The 20,936-nt window shown below is 34.7% G+C and overlaps 1 protein-coding gene and 2 long non-coding RNA genes across 4 annotated transcripts in view; 1 reads left to right on the top strand and 2 right to left on the bottom strand.

Annotated features, from left to right (window-relative positions):
* Positions 1–10,335: 10,335 nt before the first annotated feature.
* The window catches only part of LOC145740131 (acid sphingomyelinase-like phosphodiesterase 3b), a 363,835-nt gene continuing 353,234 nt past the window's right edge, over positions 10,336–20,936 (bottom strand). For both annotated transcript variants that reach the window (XM_081995501.1, XM_081995502.1), the window contains exons 8-9: positions 13,620–13,804; positions 10,336–11,212 (exon numbers count right to left, since the gene is read on the bottom strand). In XM_081995501.1, coding sequence (XP_081851627.1) covers positions 10,987–11,212; positions 13,620–13,804 — 411 coding nt within the window. In that variant the 3' untranslated portion in view covers positions 10,336–10,986. The remainder of the gene's footprint in view (positions 11,213–13,619; positions 13,805–20,936) is intronic.
* LOC145740146 (uncharacterized) lies at positions 12,105–13,343 on the bottom strand. The gene is made up of 2 exons (XR_014181349.1): positions 12,586–13,343; positions 12,105–12,529 (listed from the first exon to the last, which is right to left on the bottom strand). It is a non-coding gene; the product is annotated as an uncharacterized LOC145740146 (long non-coding RNA).
* On the top strand, positions 17,121–17,881 carry LOC145732472 (uncharacterized). Its single transcript, XR_014179017.1, has 2 exons — positions 17,121–17,247; positions 17,304–17,881. It is a non-coding gene; the product is annotated as an uncharacterized LOC145732472 (long non-coding RNA).

Raw genomic sequence — 20,936 nt, 5'->3', positions numbered from 1 at the left:
GACAAGCACCTGCGACTCCCATGATGCAACCTGTAAAAGGTTCAAAATAAAACATTTCATATGTAAATTGAAATATTAACAGCGTGAACTTCCTACCTTAACTTGTAAATATTCCTGATCCGGTGCTTTTCTCAAAAATTCTTCAATTTGCTCTCTCTCCAGCAGTATCTTTGAACCCTTCGGTTTATAATTTCTTGATGCGGATTTTAAATATGAAGTATGTTTACCATACTTCGAAATATCAATACTTTTATGCACTTTTAACATAGATTTTAACATCGAATATTTTGTCCGCATTGAAAACACAGCAAACCGTTTCTTCCCATTAAAAAAATAGGATAATAGAACCTCTTCTGTAATTGCTTCTTCTGCTATACCGTTTTTTTTTCTTTGTTGTTAAATTCCACCAATTTCTTTTCGTATACACTTTTACTTTTCTCTGGGCAGACATAACGTTGCTTCTTGAGCTTCTTGCTGGATTTAAGCAAGAATAAAGAGATTGTCACAAATTTTTGACATTTTTCGAAACCAGGCCATTTTGCCTGCTTTTCCACTTCTAATTGAGTGTGTCGACTCGAAATCGACTTCGAAATCGACTTCGAAATGAAATCATCATTTCATAAAATCATCATTCCGAAGTCGTTGGTTTGCAACTCTGTTGTCGCCGTTAATTTCGTATTGGTACCCTGAAATGATTCATACCTGTATAATAGCAGATTCATTGAATGCACAGGAAAAATTATAAAAAAAAACTATGATACAGCAAATCTTACCATAAGCTCTGGACTACAATGTCACACTGTCTTGCGTAGTGTTTACTATTCTAAATAAAAGCCATACCAGTAACTATAATACAATGAAAATCAATTTAGTACATCTAGAAACTGAGAGCACCGAATTTCCATATAATTTCAATTCATCATTATTATACTCTAATCTGTCGTTTTCCGTTCTTTATTCTAATGTAAATTAGGTCATTAAAAGTTCAAACGAGAAGCTTGCTTTAAGCTCTACAAGTCTATGCGGAAAATCCTCTTGCTTTCGCTTCTGCTCTGGAATAAAATATTGTTAGCCGGATTGGAATTATGACGCCTCATTTCCTAACTAGGGAGATTATAATACTACCATTGACCCAGCTTAAAAAGATATACTTTCTGTAAATGGATTATAGTTTAATTATATCACAAAAGTAGATCAAACATGAAAACGTTAACAAGTAAAATTTACTTTCGTTAAGTGACTCACTTTGAAGAAGTTCTCGGTTCATTCTTTAAACGACAAACTAAAGTTTTAGTTTCTCATTTCCAGCAAAGTTAGATAATCGTCTAAGTACCTAAAAGGCTCTTAAAAGTTTAAATGCCTGTTGCAAAGATTTTCTTTAGTCCCGCTTCATATTTATGTATAAATGCCGCTTGATTTCCTTACTTTTTGAAATACCGGGAAACGGTTTCGATTGTAAGACGATGTTTCGGTTATACCGTTGAATACATTTCCTCTTCCAACGAATTACAAGAATTCGGTTTCTACACCAGTAATTTTGTTCAAGTAGCTATAATTATCTCATTGATACAACTTATTTCAGCGAGAAATTAAGTGAAACGTTTTGAAGAAATACAATAAGTATCAATTAAATTTTATAATACGTGCGAATACCTCCTAGATACCAAAAAATTAAGATTGGGGTACACTACAAAAGTGTTGTAAGAAGCACTTTACACCTATGAATGAAGTAGTTAGATTATTTTCCGTAATTACATGAGAGCATTGTGACAGGATGACTAATTTAGCTAAAATTTATTGGGTTAGGTTAGGTTAGGATTAAGCGTTAGGATATGAATGTTACTAATTCATATATCAAAACAAATTTGCCATGTTACTTTCCTGACAGGATCCCTAACTCTGACACTTCTGGTTCGTTGGTTGGTGATAATGGTGGTATTATTAAGCCTAATTTATAAAAGGTAATTTGCATTAGTAATAAATTTTAGTATTAGCCTTAAGGAAGAAGCCTGTTTATTAAAGTCTAAATTTAATCCTACACATTTCTGAAAACTAACTTAACTTCTTTTTGAAGATTTGAGGCTTATGGCAACATTACTGCATTCAAATCAATGATAAATGGATATTCTATTAATCACTTAAATATTTTCCACTCGTGACTATGAGATTGCTCATATCACACTAATAATGTAATAGTAATTTTCGTTACAAGTCCGGGAATTGGGTTATTATAGTACAAGTCTAGATATGTTTACGGAATTTCTAGGCGAGTACTTTAATTGCATTTCACATTTAATTCAATAGTTATTTAATTCTTAGTTTTTTTTGTGATTTGACACACCACTATACATTTTGGACACCAACTGTAAAATAGGTTGCTAACAAAATTGTATTACTTTGCCGGACTAGTCCGGAAATAGTATATTTATTACCAGTCCAGAAGAAACGTTTTTTTCTACTCCTACATGGATATTGGTTAATTCCTTAACAGTTTAGAGAACGGATAAGTATAGGCAATTGCCACCGGTTAAACGTTTTCCCTTCGGCGTCGTGATCAAATTTCCGTCCTTGTGCGATAGGGACATCTTATTCACCCTTGTTGTACAATATACTATTTTCTACGACTCCTATAGAAAATAAAATGTTCCTCCCTAATTTGAGAGATGAAAGTCTACCTAGGGAGTGAAAGTGCCACCAGAGAGACGGAAAGTATTTTCCTTCCATTTCCCGTTCATGCGTGACAGTTTCCCGTGGGAGGCAAAGCCGACACGGAAAGTCATACAAGAACGGGAAAAACTATTTCGGACGTGTAATCAACGATACTTTTCATTATTAGTCTCTGAAAGACGTCAATCACAATTATGTCGCTGCTGGCCGTTTGTGATATCCCTGTTTGTTTTATGTCCCTCGTTTTCCAGGTTACAAACCTATATGTTTCACTATGTGTATGTCAGTTGGTTTTTGAACCTCCTTTCATACAGATGGAGTTACATGCCTGATGAAGCCAAAAAGCAGAAACACGTATCACCGGGTTATCATCCTTGTTCCTTTCGGCTTCACTTTTTTTTGCGTAATTTACCCAAAAAAACAGTTTCCTGTCATTCATTTCATCCGCGTTAAACTCTTCCATTGATTGCTATTTTTAATGTAATAAACTACATTCATATAAGAAAATAAATTTTCAATTAAAGGACAATTAAAAATAGGGATAATAGTGGAAAAAACGCTATATTATCCACGGTTTAGACAACTTTTATTGACCGTATGTCATGATTAAATCTCGATGAGCAAAAGCGACGAGGGATTTGAGACATAACGACTCGACGCTTTGCTCCTCAGGATTTAATCTTGACATAGTGAATAACATTTTTTTATCCTCTTTCCACCTCTTCATCTACAAGTACTCTTCCGAGCTGATTATTGTTTCTCCTTTGGCAAATTTGAGTGCTGATTGATGGTGACCTAATGGGCCGAAACCGGTTCCCAAAGGATAATCAAAATTTGCAAGAAGCATTCGTTTTTCTGTTGAATCATCCTGGGTTCTACACCGTGCACACTTAGGTTTACCCACCAGACTTTAAAGGACATAATTACTCAACTTTCCTCCTATCTAACCATATCAGTATATCCAAACATTTTCAAGATTCCCATAGTGGCCATCCTTATCTTGGACACAGTGGTATAGTGATACAATATCCTTTTTATAGTTAACAAGGAACTAAGAAAAACTAAAGTGAAATTAGAGCAATATCCAAGCAGCGTTGATATTCATGTTTGTTGAATATTAGTTGCGGGATGCGGTTTATCATTCATTAAAGATAGGTTTGAAAAAGTTTTCCCAACTTTGATGATTTGCGGTTTAGACCAGTTCACAATTTCCGACCCTCGACGTGCAAAATAGATGACCATTAAAAGTTTTAACAAGTTCTAGTTAACCCTTCCACTAATATGCCTACGTTTCGTGAAAGAAAATTGAATCTCTAGTAGGGTTTAATTCGATAATAATTTTACCTATTTATCCTGGAAGGGATCGGGTAGTTAAAACTTCATTCGTGATTCTGAATTTAACTTGTCGATTTTAACTTTGATCTATTGACAACATAATTTTAAAGTCATTCTTTTATGCAGTCAATATTTTGGTGCTCAATAGTACAATCTCATTCAACTTGCTAGAAGGTAAATTAGCGTCAGAGGAATTAATGATGATGTTGGTCTGCCAGTAATATCATTATTCCCGGTCTGGCGTAAGTTATGCCAAGTTGACATTTCAATTTTCAGAGTTTTTTTGTCAGTGCTAATGAATAGTGGTCGTGAACAAAATATAGTATTATCCACTCTTTTTAACCCCATTATTTCCATGGGGGATTTGCGTTTCTCAATTCAGGCTTGTGGCGCATAATTTCCCCTTGTTCAACAATGTCTATTGTAAAAAAAAGCGTTGAATGATATGTTAAGATACATTGAGATTTTAATTATAACAAAAGATTTTTTTACCACAAATTCGGTCGCGTTTTATTCAAAATTGCAACCAGAGGTGCAAAGGCCTTTAATTAATTTTCGCAGATTTAGCGAAGTGGTGGTAAACTTTTTCTAACTTTCATCATTCATTTGTTAGCGGTGGGCAACTCTCCAATATTTCTATCCGACACACAGAACTGAGGGTCATTAAAAGTTTTAACAACTCGTAGTTAACCATTATACTAATGTATTTACATTTCCGGACAGGATATTGTTTTACAAACTTTTTCTAATACAATATTAGTTTGGATTAGAGTAAAGCGAAAAAGTTGAGCCGCAACCAGAAAGTGTCCGTTTAATTTATTTAATGAAGGTAAAAAGTAGGATTTAAAAAAAACAGTAACAAACAAGCAACGTACAGTAATGTTATTCTCATTTCAAATTTACACTTTTTGAGTATTAATTAGTTAAACAGGTACTCTGTATCAGCAGAAGGGGACAATAAAATTCTTAGCCCACGTTTCGTTTATTCTGCATTAACTTCATCAAGGCTAAGCTAGAAAGATAATGTCAGAAATGAGGCACAAAAATTAGAATTACCTAGAATATGACTATTATTATTTTATGCACTTTAGGGATTAAAAGTGCACTCGCAGGGATCAAAAGTGCACCCGCAGGGATTAAAAGTAATTTTAGTCCCTGGGGGATTTAAAGTAAATTTTTCCAAATTAAACAATGATTTTATTGAAATTTTATTTATTTGTTAGAGTGTAAGGACGAAAAAGGATAATTAACATAAACATAACTTAAATCTAGTTCTTATTATTATATATATTTACATTTATATTGACTTTGGTGCAGTTTGCAAGGCTAACGAAGGGTGGACAATTGGAAGCAACATTTTTAGTAGTAAACATATTCTGCACATACGTAGCAGTCGCCGTTGCCGTTGTCTCATTTTCTGAAATTGATCTTTCTATGGTTGATGCTGATGCCATATCAACATCGGAGAAGACATTGGTTAATATTTGATCGGCAACATTCTTCTTTTGATACAATGAATTTTCAACATAACCTTCAGCAACAGAACTGCTTTTCCAGCCACCTTTTCAACACATCTATGGTTGATCCAGAGTCGGCAAGTAAAGAAGCTGATGAGCTGAGAAAACAATGCCCAGTATATAGGTTTGCGTTTGGTAGACTCAAGTAGCCAGCAATTCTCCTTGGTAGCTGTCCAAATGTATTTTTTCCTATGGGCTGAGTCATGCATTTCCCATTTTTGTAAGACACAAAAAATCGTGTATGCTTTGTAGGTGGCCTTAGACCAATATACTTTCTCACTAATTCCACTACATTCGTAGAGTTTTCGCCAGACGTTTTTATCACAAACAAGCGATCCTTTCCTGATTTTGTACCCCGTAGATTTACCAGAAAAAAGCTTTTATGATCCGAGACATCGTTGCAGTCTAGCTGGCAGAGCTCCTTTCCTCGACATGCTCCAGCGACTCCCATAATCAGCACCACCTGCAACAAAATTGTCTCCTGTCAGTACATTTTGTATTTTTGTAGACAAAAATAATCAATGGTGTTATTTTTAGTAGTACTATCAGGAAAATATTCAAAGTAAAGAAAATAATATTACCTTTTGGGCTAGATATTGTTCATCTGGAGCATTTTGAAGAAAATCTCTTATATGGTCGAAATCCAATGTCTTGGACTTCTTCGGCTTATAATGGTCATTCTGTCTCTTTAGAAATGCCTGGAGTTTACTGTATTTGCTGATGTCGACGATTGCTTCAGATATTATCGTGGCTTTGATCATGGAATATTGGCTCCATAGAGAAGATGCCTTGAGCTTCTTAGACTTCTGCAAGAAGTAAGCCAGGAGCACCTTTTTATCCGTTAAATTCTCTGCATTCTGTTCAACGCACCATTTGTGGTAAACAAGAAACTGTTTTTTGTAAGCCTCGCGAGATTTTTCTGGAAGAAGGCTAGCGATGGCCTCTTGGGCGGCCTCTTCAATGTTCATTTTCAAAAAATACGATTTTTCTGGACTCACCGTTTGATAACAACTGATTGACATTTGTTTTGTGCCATAGCAACACTTCCAGGGCACAATAAATTTTAAGTGAATCCACCATGCCAACAACAATCAATAACAACTATCAGTAATACGAGAGTACCGTTGTTTGTAATTTTTCTTATTTTTAGTTTCTCGCATTCTAAAGTGCATAAAATATTATATATATACTATTTTGTATTTTGTGTAATATACTATTAATTTACTTCGAATTTTATTACTATTACTGAAAAACTAAACATTGTGTCGTTGTTGTGAATACTCGATTTTCTACCACGTATAGTTTTAATTTAATTTTAGCCACAGGTTTGTATGTATCATTCAAATGTCCTAATATGTTCAACATTAATTGTTACATAATCTGTTCTTGTTCTTTTCAGAACAAGTCCTATGGTAAGATCTTACAGGATGTTCAGCGACAGTGAGTGAAACTTGAAATTCTTTGCATAAGTTGTTCTTCCAATTTAGCTGTCTCTAGACACCGTGTTCAAAGAATAGCTATTTAACAAGAAGGAACAGCCGGCATAATTCCTTTGATGTTGGAGTGGTTTTTGGCTGACCTCGGTTTGTATTTGGTAGGAAACATGTTGCCGGTTGTCTCTTATCTAATTACATTTTGAAATAAAAATTGCATCAAATTTTCAGGATTAAATATAAACTAATTTTTTATAATAACTGCAAGTTGCCCAAAGAGCGATGGAGAGAATAATGTTGGGGGTATCGCTGCGCGATAGGATTCCTAATGCCGCCATCCACAAGCGATCAGGAGTAACAGAGGTTAACCACCCTAAAGTGAAACTGGGCTGGCCACGTAGCGAGACGGCCTCCAACAAGATGGACCGATGACATCAAGAGAATAGTAACGAACTGGATACAGGTAGCGCAAGACAGGACCGTTTGGAGGAACATGCGGGAGGCCTACGTTCAGCAATGGACATCAGGGGCTATTTGATGATGATGATGATGATTTTTTTATAAATCTTGTTTACTTCTCTTGAGTCAAAGTGTTTTAAGTTCGCTTCTTAATCATTGGAAGATATCAATCCTTATTAACTAATATTTACTTTAAACTGATATGTTTTAAAACAAATATTGGATGTGGTCTGAGATATGGCAACGTTCTTCAACAACCTAATAAAACTCCTTCTCTTCAACGATCGATTCAAAGCTGATATTGTCCCTTGAATTTATCCTTAGAGTTTACCAGCAAGGATTTCAATGAAAAATTGTTTTTGTGTACTATTTTGGCTTCAGGGACGGGCTGCCGCACCACCCTACCGCAGCTTAGGCAGGGTGGTGCGGCAGCACATCTCTGAAGCCAGAATAGTAAGTACACAAAAACAAAATTACTTTTCGATATGCCCTTTAATTGATCCGGATGGTCTTTGCTCGGGTTTAGGATCGGCCAAGGTTGCCCTTGGGCTAAGTAGCCTTATTCCACAGGGTACACTTTGAGCACCGGGTGGATTCTGTCCGGGGATCGTTGACGAATTTACATAGTATATTTGTTCCCTATTTTATTTTATTACATAAATTTTAATACAATAAGCTTTAAAATGGATGCGTCAGTGGTGGTCGAGAGTCTGTTGTGCTGTTCATCTGGTGGACGGCCGGAAATTTGACGAATTAGTACCAGCACTGAGACTCCGTGTGATATAAGTACAGTAGAATTCTATTTATCGACTATATTCTAGGTGTCGGACATGCTATACGCAAAGAGGTAGAAAGCCAAAACATGGCGAGAATTAGCGATGTTTAAAAGCTGCTAAATTCACGCGATGTTGTGGCTTCCTACTGGTTTGAGCACAAAAGGCCCAATACCAAGAATATGGTAGACAAATAGAATTCTACTCTACCTACAATACATGGAGTCCCAGTACTGGGAACTGTTCAATCCTATTTGTCAGGGGTACCTACCCCCTTACTTACAAAAACTAAGTCTCTCTCTCGTCAGATTTTTAGGTGCTGAAGATGACCTTATAGGTCGAAACCGGTCCACCAAAAGGATTATTAATGAAAACTTGCACAAAGAATACACCCTCTTTTTGTGAACAACCTAGTGTGATAAAGCACTGTAAGAGTACAATAAAACAATCATTATAGCACGAGTGGCTGTTAAATCTATCATTACGTAACGCCAAGTTTGAGTTATAAAATGACAAACTTCTGTGTAGATCGTAGATAAAGTATTGTACATACATTACTCGTGTGGTATGGCAAATTAATGGACTAATGGAATTTTTAACTTTGACAGTGAGCAAATCCTATGTCTTTTGGTTTTTATAAGGAAAGTTTTCAAGGTTTACTTTAAAAAAACACAATTTTTTCACGTTAGGGCCATGTCAATGGTATCAGTCAATAGATCGTTAAAAGGTAAATTTTAAGCTTTTTTCGATGACCCAATAAAATAAATAAAGTAAAATGGCGTTTGTAACATTTATCGAACAAAACTCAAAAACAAATAACGATACATCTTTTTAAAAACGTCAGCAAATCATTCGTAAAAAAGTGTCTCATAATGTCTTCATGTCAAAACGGTCACCTAAAATTTGATGATGGTTGCCAAAAACTTAAATATTTTATCTTACTTATGATAATGTCACGTGGTAAAAGAAGAAAGATGGCAGCCGCAAAATGCCATTTATTTTTAGTTATCTGTTCCGACAATTTAGGAAAAAAAACTTTTTTTAATTTAATACAAAATTACGCAACTTTTCTCCAATTTAAACTTCATTGTACCTTTTCAAATCACGGAGATCCGAGTTGGAGGTGTGTTTCGATAACGGACACCCTGAAACTTAACTTGAAATTCAAGATTTTAGTGTTTCCTGGAGCGTGCAGAGCGTCGCCGATCTTGTTTTTTCTTAGCAAAGATATAAAATACCGGAAAACAACGAAAAAGCACAGTATTGCTAATCGTAAATTATGTATTTTTTTCGAACAAATATAACAATGTAGTTAAATGAGTAGCCCTATCCTATTCTGACTTATCAAAAAGCGGAATTTTCGAAGAACGGTCCTATTTTGTTCATATTCCTAAGAATATATCGATTCGTAAAACTAGTAAACCCTAAATAAAAATATTGAAATTCATTCAATGAAAGCTAAGCAAAATTTACAATTATTGAACCCTCATTTGAACCAAGATGGAGAGCATTTTAACAATTTTGTCGCTCTTACAAATATGATTGAAAAATGAGTATTTTTAAAGAAAATAGAGCATTATTACTATCCAAGCTAGAGTCGATAGATTACATAACTAGTTTAGATATTCGTTTGTAACCTGTTAAAGTAGTTTAGGAGAAACGTTGGCGGCGTATATCGCAAAACTCTCTGAAGAATATTTTGCTTCATCCTTTGACTCAAATATTCCGTGTTACGACCGAGTGGAAAGGAAGCATAGAGTGTCAGCCAAACCAATAAATTAGCTTTGTTCACCACGAAAGATGTTGGAGTTTTAAATAACCAACTGATTGCTACCCCCCGACCCCACAAGAAACGGATTTTCAACGGCAGATCTGTCTGATCTATCTGATCTTTGATGGTGAATGAATGTGTAAATGTGTAGTGATATTCAAGGCTAGTCATTATTTGTAAAACCCCAGCTAAGATTGTTACTTCTTTTGAGATCAATCGATCATTGTTCAAAGGTGAAAGAAAAAGCTTTTGTAATAATAATTAAAAAATTATGCCTTTTTTAACTTGAACTTAATTAGACAGTTGCCAATGTAAATAAGGACTTAGTCATCCGGCTTATGGCATAAACCAATAATCTGGTTCAAATAAAAACCAGTGTAGACAATTATAATATATATTTTATATTTATAATGCAGAGATCTGGTTAAACAAATCCTTGTATTCACAGAATAGAAAACTAACTGAAAATCTACCGCGTATTAAATACAGACAATTATTGAAAGCCACACTATTTGAAATATTAATTTTAAAACAATTACGTATTGCGCTACACTCAATATAGCATTGGTCGGACCAATTTACAATAATAAATCATTATCACAGATAAGTACAACTTTTACCAAAAAAAGATTAAATAAAGAACACTTATACATACTAACAAAAGTGGATTGACCTCAATTTCCTAATAGATACAGAGTTAAGCATCCACTTTAGAAGAGCTGAGTTAAACTTAATTACTAAAAAATATTATTTAAGTTCTATACATTTTCATTTATACACCGCGCACAAATGTCTATTTTAATTAATTAAGACTAAGTCACCATAGTTTAAATACAATTAAAGCCTACACTTACTACTTTCTTTGCTATACATAATTTTATTTACTTTTATACGTTTGTATGTTAATAGGTACATGTAAAAAACCACAGCCATTTTATATATTTTACAATAATTAACGAGAAAATGTCTTTAATTAGGGATTAAATTAAAATAATGATAAGTTTAAAAATATTCACTTAAACACCACATATTTACACTCCAAATACTAGTCCAATAGTAGTCACAGTAAAAACGAGACAGGTTAACGAAAACAGGTGAGAAGATGAAGACGAAAGTGCACTTGCATCTATCTTCAGACATTCTTCATGTTCATTGTAATCCACTCTAGTTATTGCACAGTAATGGGTATGAATACAAATATCGTCGCAACTTGCCGAAACTTTGTTGTGGATACGTACGGAATTTGCTCTGTAATATCTGAAACAAAAAAAAAATTATATGAGCAAAATTTTCATAGAAAATTACATCAAGATGAATAACTTAAATATCCGCAAGACTTTGTAGCTCTAGATTAGAGTGCCCGAGGTAAAAATTTCATTTTATTATGCAGTGTTTTACGGATAAAAGCGGAGAAGGAAGGATCATATTTTACTGGGGATAGACAAGGTTTGGAGTTTCAAAGGATTTTGATAAAATTTTTTGATGTGTGAAGAAAAAAACGTTAATGATTGATCGATTTGAGTTCTAAGTTAGATAGTTACATACAAGATGAATGAACATACATACAGGGTGATTCACGCTGATGGTATATCAGAAGTATCTAGAAAACAACTTAATATTTTTCATTGAAATTCGGAGTGTAGCCCAAGTTGGGTCTAAAGGGACTCAGGACTTTGCGGGGTTGTCAGATCAGGCGGAAAGAACACCAACTTTTGATTTTCAAATGGAACACCCTCTGTTTCTAATCCCATTTTTGAATTCCACGCAGGAAAGCTAGTAATTAATGTTAATACTTCCCTATAACTATCTTCCACCGTTTCTTAGATATTTCAAAGAAATGGTGGATTTGTCAGCAAAACGTTAGTCTAAACATTAATTAAAGTCTCAAGTCCTAAGAGGTTTGCTGATGCGACCTTTAGTCCTCAGTTAGACAATACCATATGGTTGAAAAAGCCCAGAAAGTGAAAATTAAGTCGGACAGATAGAAAAACTGCCAGAAGTCCGTTTTTTTGTAAAAAGAACCACCAATGTATTATGGTTTGTAATAAAAGAATATTATATTTAGAACAAGTAAAATTATTTGAACAGACAGCTACGTTGGTTGTAAATTGTGAATTATAGATTTATAAAAAATGCACTGCATCTTTGAGATGCATCGTGGTCCCTTTTCTAAGATCTAGACTGTGAGTCGTCTTTAGTTGCTTTGAATCGATTTTGGAAAAGAAATCTCTCCAACATTGATGCTGCAGCTACCAAACGGTTTGGTCTTTATTGTTTGTAACTGCGTCACATCCATACACATACATTTTGTGAGCAAAATCAAGAGCTTCCTACTCATCCTCATAGAAAGTCTTTAGGCTCTCTGATTTCTAGGCCTATCTGGTCAAGGTTGTGGGTTTGTTTTGCTTAATGCAACCAATGCTTTACTCTTATTCCGATTGTAACCTCCAAAAACTTTCTTGGAGTACGCCAAATCTTGCTTACTTCCACAGCTTGGCGCTTTTAATTTGAGTTCTTTTTGACGCTCTAATCTCTCCATCCACAAAACGGTTCTGGTCCTGCATTTCATTTTTTCTGTAAATGTCACATATGTGTAATGCTTTCCAATAGAGATGTCCAAGGTTTCCTACCTAGCAAACATTTTCCTCCTACTCTCTCCTCCTATTATACTTATGTGCTCATCCCATTCGCGCTTTCTGCTCAAAACCCAGTCATTAACGTTCTCCACCTTGCATGTTCGCTTTATATTGTGGCTCAGTCTCTGTCCAGTAGCGTTTTTAAAAACTTTTTGTAGGACCTTCATGTCGCTTGTTTCCAGGAGCCTCGTTGTTGTGTCTGGTTGGGTCTCTGCTGTGTGTAGGTCATAATAACGGTTCTGTATATTCTTGACTTGACCTCGATGCCTATGTGTTTGTTTCCATCATCCATACAGTGGCGTCCTGTCGTCCTGTCGTCCAAACACCCTGCCACTCTTAGTGTCTTTGTTGTTTGTTGTCTCACCTCTGTGTGGATATCGCCATATCCCGATAGTTCTATACCGAGATATTTGAATTTCATTTCTTGATGTCTTATTTTGTCAGGCATTTTGTTTTTGTGGGTTGATGCATGACTGACACAGTCAAATGCCTTTCTCAAGTCACAGAAAGCAGCAACCGCACACTCGCCGTCATTTAATCTAAAGTACAAATCTTCCAGAAATGAAAACATTGCATTGTTAGTGCCTTTATATGCTTGAAAACCAAACTGACTCTCTGACAAAATATTGTTCCTTACAAAAGGACATCAACCGTCTTTTCACCAGAGTCTCAATAATTTTTGAAAGAGTAGGAAGTAATGATATTGGCCGGTAATTTCCGGCCAAGTTACGATTTGAACAAGAACTCTCACATTCCCAGTAAAGTGTCAGACATTTTTGACATTGGCAATGAAATTAACACGAAAGTTACTAGAAAATAGTAATAAAGAAATTAAAATAACTAGCAATAGGTTATGCTTTGCCGAGAATTACCGAAGTTCTGTTTAGAGTTTGTTGTTGTCTGTTTGAGACGTACTTCGCGAAGTTGATGAGATTGAGATTCGTGGGAAAATTGTTTAACATTGCCTTATTATGTTGTGTTTATCAATTTAATACATTTTTTAAATTAGTGGGAAAATGTATACTTACTTATTAAAAACTCCATTGTCAGATGAAGTCTCTTGAGTAAACTTATCGGCTAAAGTATGCAGATTCAGAGGAGTTATGGAGTTAATTCCGTAGTAAGTGCTAAAGTTATACTCCACTATCCAATCTGCTTTCCCGTTGTTGTTAGCAGCCGTCAAGTCGAGATAATACTGAGTGTAGTCGAAAACCTGGAACAAGGATAATTGTTCAAGTTAGTGCTAGTTATAGCTGTATGTGATTTATTTGTTTGGAAAGTTCAATTAAGTAAAGACAGATACTAGCGCTACTGTCTCTTAGATTAGTTCCCCCAAAACCGGACTTAGATAACGAAGACAATCACCCTCTTAAATGACAGAGACATATTGTGCATTAGTTCGAAACGAACCGCAATAATGCAAATTTTCATCGTAACTTAAACATAAACTTTGTTGAAATTGTAATGTAAGTCAACGCAAGCTGTCAATAAACTTACACGTACCAGATTTGCTTATTCTGTTGCCCTGTTTGTCAGGCGTAAACAAAGTTTGACTTCGACCTATCTCACTACATTCGTGTTTAAACAGTCTCGGCACACAACTGAAGTCGGATCTCAAGAGAGACGTAGCTTAGAATATTTATTTAGACGTCGAAGACTTTTTACTATTGATATACGAAGTCTGTACAAGAACTGCAAGATAACTAGTGCATCTTAAGGTAAATAAAATAGAAAAGTTTTCTTTTCCTTATAGTGTGGTCTAGAATGAATTGAAATTATTTTAAAACACATCACCTACATTCTTATAAATGCTACTTTTGTAACATTAAATGCTTAACTAAGTAGATTATATATTTTATTAAATAGCGGTCTTACCTAGATTTGAGATGATTGTCGTTTTACCGCAAACAATAAAGTTTTTAAAAATTTAGTTATCGAATCACGATTCCGAACTGGCGCAGTCGGTAGATTTGTTCAAAACCGTGCATCGGCATTTTCCAGTTCGTTTCAAAGATTCATGAACAGATCCGAACATCAAGAAACTCATTTCGGAATCGGGCATGCAACTAACTGACCAATTCGACAGGTCCTATTGGTGCGAAGCCCAACGATCAAAAGTCATCTTCAAGACCTCATAAGCAGTCTCAGCGAGCAGACAACCTATCGAACTCTACACTAAGGGATGAAGCTACTTCTATTACTACTGTAAGTTGAAATAATTGATTTATTAATGATTATTACATTTATTTTCTCACAATATTTCATTTCTTTATCTAGCAGTATAGTTTAAAGTTTAATTTTCGTTAAATGGCTACTAATTATTCATTAATCAGATATGAAGCCAGTTAGATTTCTAACCAAACACATAGATAGACTTATTACAGCTTGTTGCGCTTTCTAGGCGCACATCAAGATAGGGATAACGTAAATGCACGATATTGCATTATTTTAAGCAAACTAACTGATAGAGCAGAATATTTCATAGCTTCAAGAATCGAATTGAATAATTGGAATCTAGGTAAAAGATGCTATTGCCCCATTTTCCAATCAAAGATCCACGGATTGTGTAGTGCACGACATCATAGCTGAAGAAACCATATAAGTCGGAAAGTTATTTGCCATTCGGTATTAGGTTGCAAGCGGCTACAAATCTGTTCTATTTAAGTTAACGCGTGAAATGATCCTCGTGAAGTAGAATTACACCAAATTTCGGAATATGGTAAACTAACCATGAAAACTTGAATTAATGGTTTAACTTATCATCATATGCAACAAGTAATTAGATTAAAAAATCCCCAAACGTTGGAGGCAATGACTCATGCCATTAGATAGAAAAAATGTAATTATTTCAATAGAAACACTGTAACCGATGTAGGGAACCCCGAATGTGTAAACTGGAAGAGAATGGCAGAAGCACAGAGCAGGTTATATGACATTTTGCTTACCTTGGAATTGATATCACTTGCGACAGGAATATAACCGCAAACATACATACAGGGTGACCCAAAAAAGTTATGATATCAAGGCCATTTTTTTTTTAGTAATTTTATTCAGTTCTCTACAAAACTCTGTATGGCCTCTGAAAATCGTGTAGAAAAGACCTTCTTTAACCTTTTTCGCGACAATCACATTGTTGCCGCCGCCAAACAACCAAATAGCAGATAATGTCAAACTACTAATTTCTTTGCTACTAACTACTAATTTTTAATTAAGTATACTTTTATATTTTAAGAATTGTATAAAACAGTAATTTCCATACACGATTACAGGACATTTTCTGGAAACCCGTTTCTAAAAAATGATTAGAATTTTGTACAGAACTAAATTAATCTACAAAAAAGACTGGTTACTATTTAAAAAAAAAGTCTTGATATCATAACTTTTTTTTGGGTTACCCTGTATAAATAAAAATTGTTTTCCAAAATGCGCAAGTGTGGCGACTCACTTCGCACACGTCCACACAGATGGCACCACACATCAAAAACTCTGCTAACATCAAGACCGCATCGTCTGTCACGATTTAACTACATATAGCAGTTGGCAAGTCCACGCCCACGCCTGAGGCAACACACCCCAGGCAAGTCCACATGACACCAACGTCATGCGCTATCCCTATCCTTCACCCGCTCACATCAACTTTAATACTATTCCCCATACAACTAAAAACAAAAATTGACGGCTCTGAGCAATTTTTCGAAAAATAAGCACCTGACTTTTTAAAAATTATATGCAATACATTTGCCGATCACTGTATAAAACAACTGTGAGACCGATTCTAACCTACACGGCAGAAACTCGAGCGGACACCAAAAGAACAAAACAGTTAATGAGTAACGTAGAAATGAAGACAGACAAACAAAATAAGAGCATATAGGAGCAATGTAACATCCAGACTATCAAAAAATGGGTAAAAGCAAGAAAACGTTTCTGGGATAGTCATGTTGATAAAATGGCACTTGACAGATTAGCTGACAACCTACTAACAACAGAAACAGTATGAGAGGCGGACAAACAGAAGCAATCCTAGTCAGACGAAGAAGAAGAAACAGTGTCACCAACAAAATTGTCATTCACTCGAGCAGCATTGTACCTAATCAAAATAAAAATGACATTTTAGACCCAGATCAAACCAAACCAACTACTATAACACGAGTTGATACTTCTACAATTTGATTTTTGCCAAACAATTATCAGCATTGGACTTGGACGCCGTCAATATTAATGAATTGGATCAAATACCAGGTGTCCAAGAGCACCCTGGACATAGGAGATTAACATGGGAAAATGGTTTTGAATTTTTTGCGCCTGTACGGTTCAATTAATGGAAAAACGCTTTAGATAAAAGTTGTAGAGCACATTTTCGGCTATCAACTCGTAATTTTTTCAATACCGTAGATTTGACCATTAAGACAAAAAACGGATCTAAAATTCGGAAATTTTAAATCTCCCGCCAAGCGGTCGTTAAGGAAAGTTTATATCCGGCCGTGCTACCAACCTTTCAAAATCATAACAAATCGCTGTCAGTCATTCTGTAATCAAAACATTCAAAACACGTTTATTTAGTAATAATTTTGAGTTACTACCCACATACTGCGAAGAAAATACAAGTAAATCGTGATAAAAACACTCTATCAGTAGCCACAGCCCAAAAATCTGGTAAGTTGCATTCATAACCTCATTCAATGTCTCTATTAAACTTATTTACTTTGTAGCAAAATTCTTAAAGAAAACACTGGTTTTGCTTGCAAATATTTAATGAGGATGACCGAATCACCTATCTCAAGCCTCTTCATAACTACCAAACGATTTAAAGTGATGAAAACAGTGGACAATGAAGATCTTTGAAGATAAGTTTCCTACTGTACAGGGACAACAACAAAGGGGCCAAATACTTCCTTCAAAAGTGGTGTGATTTAGTTTCAATGTGCTTAACCTCATGGACTATCATCAGCGAGGGTCTTCACCAGTGTTGCAACTAAAACTTAAAATGATTCAGTGTTGATATCTGACTTAAATCTCAAAATTTGATGTGCCTGTGAAATGTGAATAATCTTAAACTGGCTATAAAACCTCTGAGAAACCCCTTCTAAGAAGAGAATATGGACTTACACAGTCAAATTATCAGTCAGGTGACAAAACTTTTTGTATATGGGTAGGTATTGTCGAAAAACCAACTTTTCAATTGAGCTATCTACATGAGCTGTTCTATTCTAGGTTTAGGTATTAACATTATAATTGTGTTCTTTTTTCCACACACTCAATTGTTCCAAATAAAACTTTGTACACTGAACGTTTGTATTAATTATTTATTCACAGTTCAAGGTACAGTATACATTTTCTTCAAGTGAAAAACTTAGGTACAATAGGTGACAAAGAAAACTGGTCTTACCACATAAACAGTGATTGTTCCACAGATTGAGTGTGAGTGGGTGAACCTTTCACCATACAAGCTATGCTAAAAACAACTTTGTCTTACTAACCTAATGTTTGTTTGGATAATAGTGGAGTTCCAAATTAGCAAAGGTAGGTGAAATGTAGTGATTGAAAGTCTCTAAAGAGAAACAATTTGCTTCTAATTCAATACACCATGTCACAGGACATACCTTTACTAATCAAATGTGAACTCGAGTTACACATTACTTGCAAATAAACTATGTTTGATTAGTAGACATTTTACAAGTATCCTTGTAGGTGAATGATGTTCAAGTTAACTAATGGAGATAATTAAATATCAGTACTTACCTTACCCTGTAGAGATGGGAAAAAACATTGACAATCAGTTATGAAAAATGCCTTTTTATTAACATCATACAATGTAAAACCACTTAAACACTATGGTGTGTTGATAACACTACAAAACAGAAGGATACAATAAAACTATCAGTCACTAAATTGCACCACTTTTGAGGGAAGTATTTACCCTCTTTTGGTCCCTGTATAGTAAAGCAACTTATCTTCAAACATCTGCAGGCCTTCCTAGTCCATTGTTTTTATCACTTTAAATCGTTTGGTAGTGTTACAAAGAGGCTTGAGATAGGTGATTCGGTCATCCTCATTAAATATTTGCAAGCAAAACCAGTGTTTTCTTAAAGAATTTTACTACAAAGTAACTAAGTTTAGTACAGACATTGAATGAGGTTATGAACGCAACTTACCAGATTTTTGGACTGTGGCTCCTGATAAAGTGTTTTTATCATGATTTATTTGTATTTTCTTCGCAGTATATGGGTAGTAACTCAAAATTATTACTAAATAAACTTGTTTTGAATGTTTTGATTACAGAATGACTGACAACAGTGACAACGATTTGTTATGATTTTGAAAGGTTGGTAGCACGACCGGATATAAACTTTCCTTAACGACCGCTTGGCGGGAGATTTAAAATTTCCGAATTTCAGATCCATTTTTCGTCTTAATGGTCAAATCTACGGTATTGAAAAAATTACAAGTAGATAGCTGAAAATGTGCTCTACAACTTTTATCTAAAGCGTTTTTCCATTAAATGAACCGTACAGGCGCAAAAAAATCAAAACCGTTTTCCCATGTTAATCTCCTATGTCCAGGGTGCTCTTGGACACCTGGTATACAACAAGCTTCAAGAACAGAGAAAGGAACATTCCAAGTTCTCTAGTAATGTGTATGTTGATTGAGTTAGTTTTCGGACTATTTTGCTTTATATGGGAATGTGTGTGTTTAATAATTGATTTTATAATAATGAAGTGTGTTTCAAAGTATTTCAAGTAACATACCAATCTCGAAAATTGTGAAATTGTCATTATAATGTGTAACTTTGTTATTTGAAATAACGTATTACTTATAAGGTTTTGCTGCCACCTAAAGTGTCTAATTACCTATTGCCATTATACTAATCAATATCTGAAACTCATTGTAAATTTTATTCTTTAAACTCTTCAAATACATTGTAGGATCCTATTCCAACCAATGTATTATAACGTCTACTCTTTTTTCAGACAAAAGTTTCGGCTTACTTCCTTCTTAAGCGAAAACCCTCTTCCACTGCTTATCCAACTGTAATCCGTTTTGTACTTTATGTTTACTGTTTCCACCAGACTACCCAATCTTCACCTCTAATGGCACAAACAACTAACCTTTCCCTCAACAACAATAACCTATCCTTTTTGGAATATTTTCTGAAAGATTTTCTCTGCAATGCCCTATGTCCAGTACTTATACTGTTATGACATAAAGATTCTGGTACCACAATTATTCGTTCTAAGCAATTTGAGTGAAAGAGATGATTACAAGCTTTCTATCCAAGAACACGACCTCTTAACATGGATAGGTACTCTGCATCCACTGCAAAACTGTATACATACATACAAAGCTTTTGAATTACATAAGATATACTAATATTAGTATTTCTGTTTACAACTTTAATAAATTGTTTTTTTTTCTGTGGAAATACCTTTGACTGCAAATATTAATGTGAAAATTTCTGAATTACAACATTAATTTTCCAAATTACAAATGACCGTGTCTAAAATCCAACTGCTCTTTTCTGTAATACAAGTGACTAATCTGAAATACAACTTGTAATTTCTAAAATCAAAGTTATTATTCTAAAAGTACCTTTTCTGAAATACAAGTGATATTGTTGAAAACCATCTTATGATTTCTAAAATTCAACTGACTCTTTCTAAACTACATGTGTAAATGGTGTAGTCCAGATTTCTAGGCATTTTGGTTTTTGTAAATAATAAAAGCAGCCCATTTTTGACATCTAATGAGAAATGATTTATGCAAAAACACGACATTTGACAGATTTTTTTCATACCTACTTTTTTTGTTCTTTTTTGTGCTTTTTTTAGTAACTTGAGAAATTAGCTTTCTCTACCTTAATGGTCATTGTTAACCTACCTAAACCTTAGTTAATAAGATTCCATTGTTATAGTGTGGGCGGATGAAAAAGTGATTACTCTAATAGATAAATATAAAGAGAAAGAAGTGATGTGGAATATAAAATTAAAGAGTTACAAAAATAAATTAAAGTACGACGTATGGAAAAAGTTGCTCTTCTCTTTGGAAAAGTTGTCCTTGCCACAGTATCGTGGGCGACGTCTCTGATCTTCTGCTTCAGACAACATGTAAACGCGGAACACTAATTGGATACTTGGACAAACAGGAGCAAATAAAAACTAAGTTTCATGTAGACGTGGTCGTGTAACAGTTTGCAAACTGCTTGTATTCTGAATTGTGAACTGCTCGCTAACAACACTGTAACACGCTTGGGGGGGTTCTCAAATGCTAACTTTGTAACATTAAATGCTTGCTACTTATTGTGTAGGTTAAAGTACTAAATATAGGACTAACCTAGATTTGAGTTA

Source organism: Ips typographus, linkage group LG1 (genome assembly GCF_016097725.1).
Source record: "Ips typographus isolate SLU linkage group LG1, UJ_Ityp_2.0, whole genome shotgun sequence".
NCBI classification, from domain to species: Eukaryota; Metazoa; Arthropoda; class Insecta; order Coleoptera; family Curculionidae; genus Ips; species Ips typographus.
Note: the sequence above shows the minus strand (reverse complement) of the source record. Positions and strands in the feature narration are given on the sequence as shown.